The sequence below is a fragment of the Sander vitreus genome, chromosome 11 (assembly GCF_031162955.1).
Source record: "Sander vitreus isolate 19-12246 chromosome 11, sanVit1, whole genome shotgun sequence".
In the NCBI taxonomy this organism is placed as follows: Eukaryota; Metazoa; Chordata; class Actinopteri; order Perciformes; family Percidae; genus Sander; species Sander vitreus.
In genome coordinates, this window is record NC_135865.1 from 62258 (window position 1) to 80855 (window position 18598).

Consider the following 18598-nt stretch of genomic DNA (forward strand, 5'->3'; position numbering starts at 1 on the left):
CCTGAAAACCACACATACACACATGTGCCGTTCACCGTTGCCATGGCGGACCTACAGATGAAGCTTCTCCGCAAGAAAATTCAGAAAAGAAATGATAAGAACAAAGAGCGCAAACTACTTAAGACCCAGAAAGATGACGAAGAGACCGGTATGTGCTGTAAATAGAACATATTGTTGTTGCTTGATTTCTTTGTTTCTGAAGCAGCGACGAACTTGCTAACCTAGCTAGCTAGCTACGTTAGCTCCTCACGGCATGGTTGTTTAAACCAGGAACTCAAGTCATATTTAAATATTGATATGTTATACTGTTGCATTTCACTGACGGACATAACGATAGCTGTCTTTAATTTATGACATTATATAACGGTTTGTATGTCACCAAACTCTGTCACAGATTATTGTTACGTAACCTTATAAGATTAGCAAAAAAATTGCCAGCTAACGTTAGCATGTAACACAAGTTCGCCTTTGAGATGTACATACAGCAGAATGCTGAAATAATCCTGAAGTACATCATAACAGCTAACAGTTATTTCACCAAGATGATTGGGTAAATGTGTATGTTTTGTTGCTGTGTGTCTGTGTTTGACAGTAAACTCCAACGGACCGGAAGAGGAATGTTCTGAGGAAGCAGCGACTCCTAAAACCGACAGCGAGCCCAAGAAGAAACAGAAGATGCAGACTGAAGGGATCACAACAGAGGAAACACCACTGAAGAAGAAGACAAAGAAGAAAAGGAAGCTTGCTGACACGGTTGAATCACCAGGTAACAGTAAGAGTAGTTTGCCAACTTGAAATTGACAAACTGCGTTTTTTTTGTGATAGCTGACATGTCATAACCCTGTATTCTAGTTGGGAAGAAGACCAAAACAGTGAAAGAAGCGGACGAAGAAGAAGAAGAGGAGGGAGCAGCATTAGCAGACGGAGAACATGTTACTGCCAAAACAGAGGAAGCTACAGATGAAGAAGAGGAGGACAAAACCGGAGATGATGATGATGAGGAGGAAGATCAACCCAAATTACCATCTGGCTTAACAGGTATTGAAGAAATGCATATGTGCTTACTGTAGACCTGGCTGGAGCAGGTTCATTACTTGTTTGGCTGTCCATTAGTTGAGTCCAGAAGATGATAAGCACATGTAGCATCAGGACAAGCTCTATAGCGAGGAAAAAAAGTCATATTTAGTAACATTGTATAAGTCTTAATTGAATGCTATCATGATAAATGGAAAGACTACATGGTTAAATAAATGGCGATAGTAAATGTACGACCTTTTAAGAGCGCTGTTCTACATTTATCATTTAAATATTATCTGTTCACCAAAAGAGTCAGTTTAATAAACCCCAAACAACTGTGAATGACAATTATAAAAAAAGGCCCTGGACACACACACACACACACACACACACACACAAGTATTTTCAATTACTCTGGCTGATTAAGACCTCCTCCTAGGACTACGTTGGTGTGTTTAGACTGATTGATTCTGAGATATCTTCTTCTTCTTGAGATATCCTGTTGCATTTGTTGGTGCACAACAAATGACACCTTTATCATTCTTTTTGGAAGATGAAATTCCCATTAAAGCTCCGACTCCACTGTTCACAAACTGCTCCAAACAGCTCTATTGTAGTCCAGCCTTTACTTCAGAGACAAACGTGGTCACTTTGGAACACACGTTATAATGCTCGCCTAGCTGCTAGCATGGCACTCCCTCATACTCTGCTTCTGACTGGCTAGTAGTCCTTACCTAGGTACTGCGCATGTGCGACTCCCAACAAAGATGGAACAGAAGTGAGATGTCTCACTCTGTAGCTAAAACTGAGAGCTCAACACACAGGGTGAAAAGAGGAGCTGCAGCAATGTGCAGTACAACAAAATGTATTTTTTTTTTTTTTTGAAAATTAAACCTATTCTGATATAACCTGTCAATACAATTATGAACCTGAAAAGGAGCATAATATGAGTACTTTAATGAATCCCCCCCCTGCAATATGGGGCAATAGAGTTAATCACACGGCATCTAATCAAATAGGTAAGTAATTGATTCACAACCAAATATCTAGTCATTTTCAACTCTGTCAAACTGTATAAAATAGGCAGCAGAATAATATATTCTGGCTTTACCGTACATCTACGGCAAGGGGGATGCTCATGCATTTGTTAACCAGATATGGTTGTTTGTAATTTCTTTATCCAACATTAAAACGTTATACCCTCCAGTCTACATATGCATACGTTCGCCTGATGTGTTTCCGTCATGAAACGGGTACAGAGACTCTTGTGGTTTTCTTTGGGAGGAGTCACCCGTGATTCTCCTGACAGGAGTATCTGCAAGGACACAATGGGTTGGACTAGTTTCTCATGGCTGTTAATCTTGCCTTCTGTTACCTTACCTGCTGTTTTCTTGTGCTTCATCTCAGCCTTTCTTTACATGGAATTTTAACTGATATTTCAGGAGCATTTGAAGACACATCCTTTGCCTCTCTCACTGAGCTGGTGAGTGACAGCACGCTGAAGGGAGTGAAGGAGATGGGCTTTGAACACATGACTGAGATCCAGCACAAAAGTATTCGTCCCCTGTTGGAGGGAAGGTAAGGCTTCTCTCCTGAGTTGGTTGTAACTGATGTACCATAATGTCAAACTGGGTTTAATGTATTTTGGCAATGGCCTTTAGAGGTCTGTTCATTTTAGAAATAATCATTATTAACTTTAGACCAGAATCACATTGTGACTGTGTGGGTACTAACAATGTTTCTGTTTGCTTTGCTTCTCTGTAGGGATGTCCTGGCTGCTGCCAAGACGGGTAGTGGAAAAACCTTGGCCTTCCTCATCCCGTCTATAGAGCTCATCTACAAACTTAAGTTCATGCCCAGGAACGGTAAGACTCCTGTTAATGTATCCTTTCTCCCCAGTGTTTTCTGGCTTTAGCACTGTATGGGCTGCTGAGTGAGAGGGAAACATTGCTTTTAGCTGAGGTATCAAACTGTTAGGGCTGCCCCCTGAAAGCCAATGAGTCAAATCATCCATCGGTGACCCCCAGTCAAAGTGAAATACGGTGGTCAAGTCGAGCAGAACTTTGTCTCCAAAGGGGCAATTGGTTTTGCAGCAGTGACCACACAGGATCAATACAACAATAAATAGCAAACATGTAAGAAAAAAAAAAAAATATATATCCAATTAAAACAATTTTAAAAAGCCATGTTTATCATGCGTGGTTGTGGTCAAGCTGATATGACCTTAAACTATTTAAGTTTAGCAGTGAGATGGCTGAGGGTATGAAGGAGTGTTTGTATCTGTTGGTTTTGACTAGCGGGTATTTGAAGCACGACCCAGAAGGCAGGGTCTGAAATTCTAGGTGCAGGAGGTGGGTAGCCTAGAAATCTAGACACACCCTAGCGGCAGCAAATGTAGTTTGCAGCCAGGGTCAGTCTAGCAACTCTCCGTTGGCTTGCAAGCTTGGAAAAACAAATTCTGGTCAGGCCAATCACATTGTGTATAGAGTCAGTGGGCGGGCTTAACATAAGGACGGCGGAGTTGCAACTGTTCCACGTGAATTCCCTGCTACTTAAAAACAAAGAAGATGGCTGCTGCTGCTGGCGAACAGCGGTCTTTCGAATCGGCTTTAGCCGCGACTCTGGAAGACTTGGAGTTCAGCACTGAAGTCCTTCTTAAAAAAGGAAGATGTGTTCGGAGTTTTGCCAACCGGATACGGCAAAAGTTTAATCTATCAACTAGCGTTGCTCTGGTTGGCTATGAGTGCAGAGGGAATTTGAAAGACAACCGTTTATCCCACTCCTCGGATTGAGCCAATGGTGAGTTCCCAGACCCAACATCTTGATGTGGGTCTGGCTTGTCAGGCTAGGGGGTGGGTGCTGTCAGACAGAATGGATTTGGCTTTCTTTAACAACTGTTTTGTTATACTAATCGGCCAGACTTTTCTGTTGAGTACCTGTGATGCAGCTACAGACCTTGATTACCTTTGTCAATGAATTCTTCTGTTTTAAATTGAGAGATGCATACCAGCAGATAAAAGAAAAGGTAAAAAACGACTCGATAAAAGATCTATAAAACAAGGTCATCAAATGCTCAGTGAGTTTGTGTACCACCAGATGTGGCTGAAGAGAAGTCCACAAACAATAGTCGGGCATGGTTTTTACTAACCTGTAAGTGCTTATAAATTAAATTGAGCAAAGTTATAGTTGCATCCGTTGGTTCGATAAGCAAACTGTAGCGTCGAGGTGATGCTCCGTTTTTGTCTAGGATTTCCTTTTTATCAACTTTTCAAATGACCTCATAACTAGTGAGGTCAGGACTACAGGCCTATAATGTGTGTGTGTGTATAGTCGTGAACAAATTAGGACACCCATGATGCGAAAGTTGACTAAAAAGAGGAATAAAAAAAAAAAAAAATCATCTTTAGGAAATTTATCTTAATGCCTTAATTAAAAAAATGAGGAAAAATCCAATCTTTAAGGACACCAATTTTCTTTGGTAATGAATAATGTAGCATAAATAAATGTTCTTCCTTAAAATACAGGGGGCATAAGTAAGTACACCCCTATGTTAAATTCCCATAGAGGCAGGCATATTTTTATTTTTAAAGGCCAGTTATTTCATGGATCCAGGATACTATGCATCCTGATAAAGTTCCCTTGGCCTTTGGAATTAAAATAGCTAAAACCATGCCAATATCTAGGTATGGTGAAGGGTATGTGATGATGTGGGGGCCAAGGGATCTTCATCAGGATGCATAGTGTCCTGGAGCCATGAAATAACTGGCCAGTTAAATAAATCAATCTCTCGAAAAAGTTGATTTCAGTAATTCCATTCAAAAAGTGAAACTTGTATAATGTATACATTCATTCCACACAGACTGATATATTCCAAGTGTTTTTCTTTTAATTGTGATGATTATAACTGACAACTAATTAAAAACACAAATTCAGTATCTCAGAAAATTTGAATATTAAGACCAATACAAAAAAGGACTTTTAGAAATGTTGGCCAACTGAAAAGTATGAACATGAAAAGTATGAGCATGTACAGCACTCAATACTTAGTTGGGGCTCCTTTTGCCTGAATTACTGCAGCAATGCGGCGTGGCATGGAGTCGATCAGTCTGTGGCACTGCTAAGGTGTTATGAGAGCCCAGGTTGCTCTGATAGTGGCCTTCAGCTCTTCTCTATTCTTCACAATACCCCATAGATTTTCTATAGGGTTAAGGTCAGGCGAGTTTGCTGGCCAATTAAGAACAGGGATACCATGGTCCTTAAACCAGGTACTGGTAGCTTTGGCACTGTGTGCAGGTGCCAAGTCCTGTTGCAAAATGAAATCTGCATCTCCATAAAGTTGGTCAGCAGCAGGAAGCATGAAGTGCTCTAAAACTTCCTGGTAGACAGCTGCGTTGACCCTGGACCTCAGAAAACACAGTGGACCAACACCAGCAGATGACATGGCACCCCAAACCATCACTGACTGTGGAAACTTTACACTGGACTTCAAGCAACGTGGATTCTGCGCCTTTCCTCTCTTCCTCCAGACTGTGGGACCTTGATTTCCAAAGGAAATGCAACATTTACTTTCATCAGAGAACATAACTTTGGACCACTCAGCAGTAGTCCAGTCCTTTTTGTCTTTAGCCCAGGCGAGACGCTTCTGACGCTGTGTCTTGTTCAGGAGTGGCTTGACACAAGGAATGCGACTGCGAATGTCTTGCATACGTCTGTGCGTGGTGGTTCTTCAAGTACTGACTCCAGCTGCAGTCCACTCTTTGTGAATCTCCCCCACATTTTTGAATGGGTTTTGTTTCACAATCCTCTCCAGGGGGCGGTTATCTCTATCTCACGCAAACCTCTCTATTAATGTGCTTGGACACAGAGCTCTCTGAACAGCCAGCCTCTTTAGCAATGACCTTTTGTGTCTTGCCCTCCTTGTGCGAGGTGTCAATGGTCGTCTTTTGGATGTGTGTGTGTATGTATGTATATGTGTGTGTGTGTGTGTGTGTGTGTGTATATATATATATATATATATATATATATATATATATATATATATATATATATATGTATATATATATATATATATGTATATGTATATGTATATGTATATATATATATATGTATATATATATGTATGTATATATATATATATATATATATATATATATATATATATATATATGTATATATATATATATATGATATGTATATATATATATATATATATATATATATATATATATAGAGTATATATATATGTATATATATATATATGTATATATATATATATATGTATGTATATATATATATATATATATATATGTATATATATATATATATGTATGTATATATGCATATATATGTATGTAGTATATGTATATATATGTATGTATGTATATGTATATATATATATATGTATGTATATATATAGATATGTATAGATATATATATATGTATATATATATGTATATATATATGTATATATATATGTATATATATATATATATGTATATATGTATATATGTGTGTATATATATATATGTATATATATATATATATATATATATATATATATATATATATATATAAATAAATAAATAATGTGGTAAACCAGAAGAATCCACTGTTGTAGGCATGCAAAATCCAATTGAATATGCCTGACATCAACAGCATGATCCCTGATCATCATCCTCACTACCGTTTTTAATCTTCACACGCATGCCTGAGCGTGTACCGCGTGCACGCCTGTGTCTCCTGCAGGTCCTCTTTCGGGGTAGGAAAACTGGCTCACGGCGAAACAATTCCTCCGGTACTGAAGCCAGAAACGGAGGAAGCCTCGATTTCTGTTGTCGACCATACTCAACATGAGGAATCCTCCGAAAAAAGTTACATATGTCATAAAGTGGCTGGCGCTCGTACACCAACAGCAATTGGGTATTTACAACCAGCAAAGACACCACTATAAACACAAACAACTGAGAGAAGACAGGGAGACGGCGTGCCATGACACCCGGCGCCATCTTGTACCTATGTATCTTAAGGTGTTTGCTCATCCAGGGTTTACTATTAAGATATATATTAACTATCTTTGCAGGGATAACAATGTCCTCACAATATGACACCCATGAGCTGACCACTTCTGTGAGTTTGAGGATTCAATAAACTCCTCCCATGCTGTGCAGTCCAGGCAGCCCTGCAACATCAGTGTTGCTTCCTTAGACCAGAGTTTCACTTTTTGGTGATCACTTTCCCCCTCTGTAGGCATGTGCGATATGCTGGAATGAGTTGCACACAGTTGTGATCTGCTGTGCCCAACGGGGGAAGTGGGATGGATTTGTAGGCTCTTTGATTGAGCCATAACACTGATCCAGTATCTTGCCATTTCTGGTGGGGCAAGACACATAGTTGTGAAAGCTCCTGAGAGACTTGTCCAGCGCTCAGTGGTTGAAGTCGCCCAGAATTAGGTTAGGAGGGTCGGGAGACACCAACTGTAGTTTCTGCACTGTCTGTTGGATCATTTCTGATGCAATACTCTGGTTTGCCTTCGGTTGAATGTAAACAGTCACAACAATTGGGCGCATAGAAACAGCAAGCATTAAATATCTTTGGTGCATAGTCTCTCTCTTACAAGGGCAGTTTTGCACCAATGTTCATTTATATGAAGACCTACACCGCGACTTAGAGGTCTTACCCGAACCCTGTAACACATGAGTGGAGCGCAGACAGAACTGATCATGATAGAAGTTTTTCAGTTCTGCACGGGTCCCAGCTTAAATAATAGACAGGCCCAGGGCGCCGCGAAGCGGCCAGGTCCTAGTGAGGGTAGCTGTAAAGCTTACAGACAGAGCCATGAACCACCTTTACCCGAGCCCTTCCAAGCGGACCTAGAGCCGGAGCAACGGAAGAAATGTGGGGAGACTGAGCACACTGCGTGGACTGCCACCCGTTGTGTACAAACATTTTCCGGGTTCATTATGAAACTGGCGAGCTGCATTTGACAATGTCAATGTGGTCGAAATCATCACTGAAACTCAGGCCAATGGATTTTTTTTGCCAGTTATATATGGAAAAAAACAATAGTCAAATCTTTGTATTGAACAGTAGGGGTGGGTGATGTATATCGTTTACGATAACATTGTCATTGTTGTGTTAACGATGTGCAAATTGACATTATCGAGTATTTAAATTACTTAGAAAAAAACAACCACACATTGGAACGCTACACATTCATTAATGTCAACAAAGATGGCGCCGCGCGATTGTGCTGCGGCTATTAGCTTTCCTCTCGGTGTATATTTATACAAGTACAGCCACACTGAACTAATCAATATAGGACTACGATACAACACAGCCGTTACGAGAGCCTTCCAGGCAGCTCATAACATCCCGGAGGACATAGCCAGACCGGGCGCTCCGTGGATTGTTGTCGGCAACTAGCAGGCCGAGCTAGCTACCGGCAGGCTCAAGAAAAAAACTGTGCATTTTTGTGCATAATGAATGGAGTACCAACAGCAAGATCGTTGCCCAGCACTGCTCACCAGACCTGGAAGCCCTGTCGGTAATATACAGGCCATTTTATTAACCACGAAAACAGCACACTGCCGTCTACATAGCCCCCAATGCTAACGTTAGCACAAGTTTGGCTCACTGCTAACCATAGTGAACAAACTGCAGCGCGATTACCCGGAGGGGATACATATCGTAGCAGGGGACTTTAACAAGGCGTCCTTAAAGTCTGTACTCCCCAGCTTTTTCCAGCATATAGATTGTGCTGCTAGAGGGAAGAACACACTAGACCATGTAGTATAATCTAACATCAAAGCATACAGAACTACGCCTCTCCCTCACCTGGGCCAGTCAGATCACATCCAACTACTCCTGATCCCAGCATAAATCCTGATCAGAAGGACTATACAGCCAAGTAGGACTATCAAAACCTGGCCTGACACTGCCCTCTCCCAGCTCCAGGACTGCTTCCAATAAGGACATGGCTGTGTGCAATAAGTTACAGAACAGAGCCCTTTGTTTATTGTTATGATTTCATCTTGCTTATATGTTGCACAATTTACATTACAGCAGAGGTGTACAACTGAATGTTTACTCAGAGTTCAATACACTACACTAGTTCAGTTAGTATTTTGTATGTCTTTGAATAGTTTTTACTTGAATACTTACATTTTAAAGAAAATAAATAAGAACTGTTTTCATTCAACATTGTGCCCATTATTATCATCAGTAACTCAGACTTTTAAAAACACATTTTTAAAGGATATCGTCTAATTATCGTTATTGTCAAAATTGCCAAAAATATCTATTTTTTGTCCATATCGCCCGCCCCTATTGAACAGCCAAATCCAATTTGGGTACAACCCTTACCGTAGAAACTTTACCATGTAGGTTGAGTGGAAGAGTTTTACTAATGTCCTCCTCTTCCTCCCAGGCACTGGTGTGGTGATCCTTTCACCCACACGCGAGTTGGCCATGCAGACCTATGGTGTGATGAAGGAGCTGATGACGCACCATGTGCACACCTTTGGGCTGATCATGGGGGGCAGCAACCGCTCCGCCGAGGCCCAGAGACTGGCCAATGGAGTCAACATCCTGGTGGCCACGCCTGGCCGCCTGCTGGACCACCTCCAGGTGAAAACACTACTACCAACAGGACTTTATCTTCATAATGAAATTATGAATCCAGACGTAGCATATTATATATTCATATTAGTAGTCATAACGCTGCATAGAATTTGTGGTATGACGTATTCATAAAACATAAGATCATTGTCTTATTGATGTGTTCCTACTAAAAATGCATTGTTTCTACAGCTCCAGCTTGTTGGTAATACTTGGATATGAATATTAAAAGAAAATACTTTTGTGCCTCAGAATACCCCTGGGTTTATGTACAAGAACCTACAGTGTCTGATTATTGATGAGGCCGACCGTATCTTAGAAGTGGGCTTCGAGGAGGAACTGAAGCAGATTATCAAACTGCTGCCAAGTACGTATCTACTGTTGCACAGCTTTTATTCCTCTTGTTAAAGGGGTTCTTCATGAATTTACTATTGCACTTAAATAAAATTTGGGGGACTGTAAGAGATGGATCTGTCAACTCAATACAGAAAGGCAGAGATATAGTCACTTTTAGTCCATAATATGCTCCTAAAAGACTTCCAATTTCTTTCCAATAATGCTACTTGATAATATCTTTCTTAGACCCCCTGCCTGCTAATAATGTAATTTATACTTTATTAATCACGCAAGGGGAAATTACAATGTTTTCACTCTGTTATTACACACATCACACACAGGCCTGAATTACACACATGCTTAGTACCTATACATGCACTAATGGAGAGATGTCAGAGTGAGGGGGCTGCCCATGGAAAGGCGCCCCGAGCAGTTGGGGGTTTGGTGCCTTGCTCAAGAGCACCATGGCAGTGCCCAGGAGGTGAACTGGCACCTCTCCAGCTACCAGTCCACCACCATACTTGGGTCCATACGGGGACTTGAACCAGAGACCCTCCGGTTCCCAACCCAACTCCTGAGCTACTGCCACCCCCTAAATGCCCACATTTCAATGTCCAATGTGGTTTCCCAGGCTTTCTGTTTGAAGTTTTCAAACCCAAGCAAAGATAACCGGTGACATCAGGGTTTATTTCCTCAAACAGAAAACGCTGCACAACTGTCTTCACCCTTTTAAATTATGTCAGTCTACGACAAAAGCACTCAAACCTCTGATCCACCCTGCTCTCTAAATCCCTGTTTAATGTTTCTGCCACCGTTGTCTCCAGAGAAGAGACAGACCATGCTGTTTTCAGCCACTCAGACCCGTAAGGTGGAGGACTTAGCTCGCATCTCCCTGAAGAAAGAGCCCCTCTACGTCGGTGTGGATGACAACAAAGACAATGCCACTGTCGATGGCCTGGAGCAGGTACTGTCTGCCACATTTCTGTCCAACCAATGTTCTACTGAAGGGTGGGCTGGCCTTGAAGCTCCTTGGCACACTAAAGTGTTGTAAAGTGATGTCTTGTGTGTTTCAGGGTTACGTGGTGTGCCCGTCAGAGAAGCGCTTCCTGCTGCTCTTCACCTTCCTGAAGAAGAACCGCAAGAAGAAGCTCATGGTCTTCTTCTCTTCCTGTATGTCTGTGAAATTCCACTATGAGCTACTCAACTACATCGACCTGCCTGTCATGGCCATCCATGTAAGACGTGTCACTGACTGCCGAGCATCATTGAGCCGTACGCCGCACCTCAGCCTCATCTACAAAGCCGGCTGTTTGTAAAACCCTGTTTCTTGCTCATTGTGATTCTCAGGGCAAGCAGAAGCAGACCAAACGTACCACCACCTTCTTCCAGTTCTGCAACGCTGACTCGGGCATCCTGCTGTGCACTGACGTGGCCGCCCGAGGCCTGGACATCCCCGAGGTGGACTGGATTGTCCAGTACGACCCCCCAGATGACCCCAAGGTATTGAAACTGCTTCTACATGATACAATGTGATAATGATTAAAAAATTACTACATCATAGGGCTGCATGATATGAGGAAAACATGTAATTGCGATTATTTTGACTGATATTGCGATTGCCATATGATTCACGATATGGAGGGAATGATCAGTTTTGTATCATTATTCTCACATTCACTGAAAATTCATTAGAATTTAAAATTATCATACTGTGATTTTTGCGAGGATCCGTACCAAACAAAGATTTTTTTTTTTTGATGGAGATGCCTCTCAGTATAGCTACATTTAAAATGTCTTATACAATTTACTCAGTTGTTCTTTTTTTCATTAGTTTGTTAAAGACAAGATTAGATTAGATTAAGTCTGTAGGATAGGATTTGTAAGCTGGGACATCTCTGCAGCTCCACAATACTTCATTCAGAATAGTTTGACACATATTTTGCCTTGTAACAAATATTGCAGTCCCCTGCCATTTGGATATTGCACTAGTCATATTGGGATTTCAATAAAATTGCGATTTAATTGTGCAGCTCTTGTGAATACTTGATTGCTAGTGAAGGTTCCCTTTTGTGTTTGAGTTAAGGACTGTGTTTAAGCTGGCCTTTGCATCCGCAGGAGTACATCCACCGGGTGGGCCGAACAGCCAGAGGCATCAACGGCAGAGGCCACGCTCTGCTCATCCTCCGGCCAGAGGAGCTCGGCTTCCTCCGCTTCCTGAAGCAGGCCAAGGTAACCATCTCAAACTCTGTTTTCATATACACAGTTGATTGCTAATTTTACTCTCTTTGCACAATTTACATTTTACAGTAATTTTTGATACATTTTCACAACCTTTAGCAATGTTGACCCTAACATGCACCATGTCTTTAAATGGGATTGGCCTCTATTCACACACCTTTTTATTGTCCAGGTCCCATTGAGTGAGTTCGACTTTTCCTGGAGTAAAATCTCTGATATCCAGTCCCAGGTAACAAATCTGCTTCTTATAGATGTGATGATGTCGCAGCAGCTTGTTATAAAAAATGAAATGCCAGCTGATTGCTCAGGTTCTAGTTTCAAACTGCCCCTTGTTCCCCAGCTCGAGAAGCTGATTGAGAAGAACTACTATCTCCACAAGTCAGCCCAAGAGGCCTACAAGTCCTATGTGAGGGCTTATGACTCGCACTCGCTCAAACAGATCTACAGCGTCAACACCCTCAACCTGCCCATGGTGGCGCTGTCCTTTGGCTTCAAAGTTCCTCCATATGTTGATCTGAGTATCCTTTGCTGTGATTCTCCACACTGTTGGTTTTGATGTGTTGAAAGTCTATTTGTCATTATTTGCACTCTGTTTTTCACTTAGAAATGTATGCTGAAAAAAACCCAATGTAGTTCTCCTTAACTCAGCTCTTCTCTCCAGACGTCCACAGCAGTAGAGGTGTGAAGATGCAGAAGCGAGGTGGCGGAGGTGGTTTTGGATACCAGAAGTCCAAGAACCCGCACAAATCCAGAATTTTTAAGCACGTCAACAAAGGAAAGAGTGACAGGAGGCAGTTCTCCCGCTGAGCCCCTTCCAGTAATCTCCTCTTGGACTGATTCCTCTTCTGAGGGTTGGAAGAACTGCCCTTTTTTATCCCATGGACTTCCTGCGTTCAACAGGGTGCTATGTAGTGTGCAGGGCCTATCATGTAGGCCCAGCTGTCCTCCGGAGTTGTGTCAAAGTATTTAGTAAATGTGCACATGCATCATTGTGAATGTTGTGTTAAAGAGGCCGCTGCATTCCACGGCCGACTTCCTGCTCACTTTTCTAACATGTTTTCATTTCACCTGAGTGGAATATTAAATCTCTATTGACTTTATTAAGTTTGCTTCATTTATATTATGTAGATGAATGAGGTGCTGGTGTACAATATTTTATTATACATCACATTATTACAGCATGTATACATTCCTGCAGAGCTGAAGGACTTACTATGCATCTTGTCAGACAAAACCACTGGCATGCACGCAAATAGGTCCTCGGATAATTAGGTACACATTACAAAGTCAATCACCAATCAGTTATTAGAAATACAGTAACTAAATGTTTTAAATCATGAAAAATCTAAATAAAAACATAACTTAATTTTGAGTTGTTTTATTCTAAATTAAAGTGAGCTCCCAAGATGTGTATGATAGCTCAGATCTAAAAAGCTTGTGCTTACATATGACGTGATATAAAATTTAAATTTACCATGTTGCTTTGACTTGGCACGATGGGACTGTAAGTGGGTTTCTCTTTAGTCTCAGCACTGATGTATTGATGAACATCTCTTCCTAAAAACAGTATTCCCCTTAAAAACCTGCATGGTTCCTACAGTAATCCTCTCCATACACAATACATTATAAAGTGCTGTTGTGAGCCTGCGAAGTTTTAGCTCACTCAAACAACAAAAAAAACTCGTAAAAATATAGGAAATTATTTTAACTCCAACCAAATGTGACTCCCCGATCAAACCCCACCACCTTTTTTTTTTCACCAAGAACTGAATTAGTCCCACTTATCTCGTACCTCCCAAAAGCACAAACGCAACACTATGTACAGAACAAATAGAAAAGAAAAAAAACAGTACAGTATCCCCTTTTTTTACAGTGCAATAGTTATTTCAGACTACGAACAAGAGTTCCCCTGTTTATTTTACAAGGTGAATAAGGCAAATCCATAATTAAGAGGGTTTAAGAACACTTTCCCTTTTTCAGAAAAGGAAGACTCAATAAATTCCATCAAAAATGGTTCCATAGTTGCTTCAAAAAGCTCCAGTTGCCAGTCTTTATTCCGGCTGGCACTTGAGGTTGACAAACAGTTTTTTCAGTCATGTCACAGTCATGGGGATACTACTTAGAAGTATGCATCACCCACAATGAATGCATACTGCACCATGAGCACATTTCCTCTTCCAGTTTTGCTCCATAGTAGGTTTTCATGTTCCCATGAAGGTACTGTACCACAGTCAGTGCTGGTGATCTTTGGGGTGAAAAGAAGATCATTCTCAGAGAGACCACAATACAGACAGATATATTTCTGGTTGAATACAAAGTGTAGAGGCAAAGCGGTTAGTTCAAGAAAATAATTACCCAAACATGGAAGCCCTCTGGGGCTGTTGCTCTGTCACTTAACATCTGACTGTTAAGTCCTGGTAGCGTGCAGAGGTTTCAAACGCAGCTGCGTGCCAAACTGGACCTGACTGCTCAGTTAAAGCAGGCCCAGATTCAGCTGAACTGCAGCTAAGCCCGATGCATTATAAAGATACCTTAAGATGTTTCAGAGGAAGCAGAATCATAAAGATCTGTGTAATTGTCTCATTTCAGACTTTTTTTTTCATTTTCCACTAGATTATATATTAAAACATCTTAATAACCTCAACATATGGACATCATCTTGGACACAAACCTTTCAGTTCACAGCTCTAAAACAGTTGTAAAAATGAGTTGGCTTGGATTATTTCCAGGTTGGACGCATTTTGGATGTATTTAGTATTTGACTCACACTTTGGTTACACTTTACTTGAAGCCATCTACATAGTGACATGACACTCATGAATGTGTCATAAACATTATAAATAAGTCAAACCTTTATGACATAACGCTTCTGTCATTAAGTGTCATTCGGTTTTTGTCATGACAAGTTAGAGTTAGGGTTCATGTGTCATGACAGTGTCATGTCACTCTTATGTAGATACCTTCAAGTTAAGGGTTACCGAAACTTTATTATAGTATTCGTCACATCAACAATCGTACAGTACAATGTAGTAAAATTCAATCTCTGCGTTTAACCCATCCTAAGCATTAGAAGCAGTGATCAGTCATACAGACATACCCTCACCTAAACCTCTCTTAATCTATGTCTGTTACTAGGTTTAAATTAAACCTCAGATACCATGGCATACCTCTAGGGTGTTTAAGTGACTTGTAAAGGACACAGCAACTAGGCCTACATTTAGACTAAACCACCTATCCAGATTAAACCTCTGCTGCAAGGACACTGCAATGGAGTTTAGACACCACGTGATGCAGACAAAAGAAAAACACAGGTTTAAACTTGTTTCTAACCTTAAATAGCCCTTTTTGTCAGCAGGAAGAAAGAAAAAAATGCAGTAACGTGTGAACACCCATGCAACATAAACACTAGGGCTGGACCGATATAGAGTTGATTCGTTTGACAATAATGTCATCCACAACTGATTTGATGGAGATGCCTCTCAGTATAGCTACATTTAAAATGTCTTATACAATTTACTCAGTTCTTTTTTTTATTAGTTTGTTAAAGACATCCTTATTTACCATTCAGCAGCTAAGGTAGATCTCTTCCTTAAAAAGCTGGTAAAAAACATGAATCAATGGAAACTTAAGTGTCCAATAATAAAAACATCTCTATTGGATATGAAAGATCTGCGTCGGTCGAACCCTTCAACAGCCACAGTCTTACAACCCTGCCACACCATGAACAAGTTAGTGTTTCAGCACTTCAAGCTGTCTGTCAAATGGCATGCAGCGGCTGTAAACGTCAGACCTTAGGGGTCTGCTCTGGTGGGGGGAGGGATGGGAGGAACCCCCCAGGGGGCGCCGTTCATCTTCTTTCCCAAACCTGTTCTCAAGAGATGGATCACAGTCAGACTTGAGAATCAGGAAAAACAGTGCTACAGAAACCACATTAAAAGCAATTCCTTTAAGTCACGGATTTATACAACTGCTGAAATAACGTCTTACTTCAGTCCTATTTTATCTGAACAGGACAAATATTGCAATTGTGTACCGTTGGCATTACAGCAAGGCTCTGTGGTCTCCCAGTTCATGGATCTCTGGACGGCTTTCTTCCAACGAGCAAAGCGAAACTCACTCTCTGTTTGCAAAGAGGACAGACAAGTCAGGTGAGGGGATATAGAGCAATTTCTTTTAGGGCTGGGCAATATATCGATATTATTGCGACATTGATAGATTAGACTAGATATCATAAATTTAGGATATTGTAATATCGTGATATGACAAGTGTTGTCTTTTCCTGGTTTTAAAGGCTGCATTACAGTAAAGTTTCCAGACTGTTCTAGCTATTTTAATATTTGCCTTTACCTCACAATTGGTGATTATTTATCTCATTGTGTTAATATTTTGTGAAAGCACCAATAGTCAACCCCCGCAATATCGACACTGATGTGTTTGGTCAAAAATATCGTGATATTTGATTTTCACCATATCGCCCAGCTTCTAATTTCTTTTCCCAGCACTTTTTTTTTCTCCAGATTTTTCAAAGACACACTGTGATGATGGCAACATCGACTAGATGGCAGCAAATGAGGTGTTAGCTGACTATCTTTGATAATCAGTTGCACATATCAAGTTGTTTCAAAGAGCGCCACACATTTCCTCTGGGTGTTTTTGTCCCTTACCGTCAGAGTTGATCTGAGGTTGATATTTCTCAGATGTAACGTGTGGGAGATGACTGGGGCTCAGGTTCCACACGCCCACCCCCTCTGCTGCCCCCGCTGCCATGGCTGCACCCAGAGCTGTGGTCTCCGACATGCTGGGGCGCACTGGACCAACATGAGCCCCACACGCAGGCAAAACATTCAAAATTAGGTACAATCACGAACACTGTGTTTGAGCTATGTTACTGGTTACTGGTTGCACGGCGTTTGTGGTTCGACTGCTCATGACTGGTTTCCAAGATGACGCCCAAATGTAAACACGAACGCTACAGTCTTTAAAATCTATCTTTTTAATAAACAAACTGTCTGTACACTTACAAAGTTCTCAATGCTTCGGTTTGCATGTAGGGACCCTCATCGGTCCGTGTAACGCTTATCAGTTAAATTTTCTAAGCACAAATTTGGACATTTGGAAAAACAGAAAAATGAGTTCAAATATCCAATTTTTTATTTTTTTCCCGCCTTGACAAATTCAAAAATTGGATCTTTAACCTGTCTTTCCAATTTTCTGTTTTTATTCAGAGGATCAGATATTTAGAAAATTACTAAATTGCATCTGGGCTGCAATTATTCAATACTGCAATGCTATTCTCTCCCTCTTTCTGCCTAGCTCCGCCCTGCCCCGCCCCCCACTCGAGCACAGCAGCCAGACCTAAAGACAGAATGAGAATGGACGACGTGTTGGAAGTCGAATATCCAAAAACATTCAGCGTTCACCGAGAGGTGAAACGCTTGTCAATATCCAGCACAGAATTGAATCAAGATCGCCTAGTGTCTATATTTAAAGTGTCATCCTCCGCCCATACACACGACCACTCGGAGGTGGAGTGGCAATCGGGAGAGTCAGGACTTTTCCCGGTGGGCCGGTAGTGTTTCGTATAACTGTCAGTTATAGCCTACATTGCAAGTTCTTAGCAACACCATCCACTGCCCGCGCTGGTCAAACTGTGCAGCCTCTGCTCAACCCGTGCAGCGGGCCGCAACAGCCTCTTATTTCAATAATGTCTAATGGTGGAAAGCCAAAATAGAAAAGGGAAAGGTGGTGCTGTGATGGTCAGACTCAAAAGAAAAAAAGGGATTGTGTTGCTGTGGGTTGTTCATTCATTCACCATCCGAACATTCATCTCCCCTCTTGTCAACAAGATTCGGAATTATATTCTCGTAATTATCCAGAGTCGACATGACTGCCCTGAGTCTTCTTGAATGCCCGCCTAAACACATCCAGACACACCCACGATAATAGCCAACCAATCGTTGGTAACTAGGTGGAATGAGGGAGAGAATATCATTGCAGTATTGAATAATTGGAGCCCAGACACAATTTTGTAATTTTCTAAATATCTGATCCTCTGAATAAAAACAAAGTTGGAAAAACAGGTTAAAGATCCAATTTTTTAATTTGTCAAGGCGGGAAAAAAAATTAAAAATTGGATATTTGAACCCATTTTTTTGTTTTTCCAAATGTCCGTTTGTGCTAAGAAAATTGAACTGATAAGCGTTACACGGATCCTCATTATGCTACCATTGAAGTGTGATGCTATTTTGAGCGTTGTTAGTGGTAGAAAATAGTGATTTACCAATTCCCCCGAAAGCAAGCGTTAGCAGGTAACCACCGGTTTTGCGGTAGCTTGTTAAAAGCTACAGACGCATTCGATTAGCATGAAAACATATCCCAGAGAACATTCAAC

The 18598-nt window shown here is 41.1% G+C and overlaps 1 protein-coding gene and 1 pseudogene across 2 annotated transcripts in view; one reads left to right on the forward strand and one right to left on the reverse strand.

Moving 5' to 3' along the window:
- Positions 1 to 13307, forward strand: ddx18 (DEAD (Asp-Glu-Ala-Asp) box polypeptide 18). The gene is made up of 14 exons (XM_078262985.1): positions 1 to 148; positions 593 to 766; positions 853 to 1038; positions 2460 to 2595; positions 2782 to 2882; positions 9443 to 9642; positions 9886 to 10000; positions 10794 to 10933; positions 11043 to 11204; positions 11317 to 11469; positions 12085 to 12198; positions 12380 to 12436; positions 12548 to 12725; positions 12869 to 13307. The coding sequence occupies exons 1-14, from the start codon at positions 43 to 45 to the stop codon at positions 13012 to 13014; spliced, it is 1968 nt and encodes a 655-aa protein (XP_078119111.1). The 5' UTR covers positions 1 to 42; the 3' UTR covers positions 13015 to 13307.
- LOC144525923 (glycerol kinase 3-like) overlaps positions 12896 to 18598 on the reverse strand; it is a 25388-nt pseudogene continuing 19685 nt past the window's right edge. The window contains exons 17-19 of the transcript XR_013502712.1: positions 16872 to 17015; positions 16241 to 16327; positions 12896 to 16072 (exon numbers count right to left, since the gene is read on the reverse strand). The product of XR_013502712.1 is annotated as a glycerol kinase 3-like (transcript). The remainder of the gene's footprint in view (positions 16073 to 16240; positions 16328 to 16871; positions 17016 to 18598) is intronic.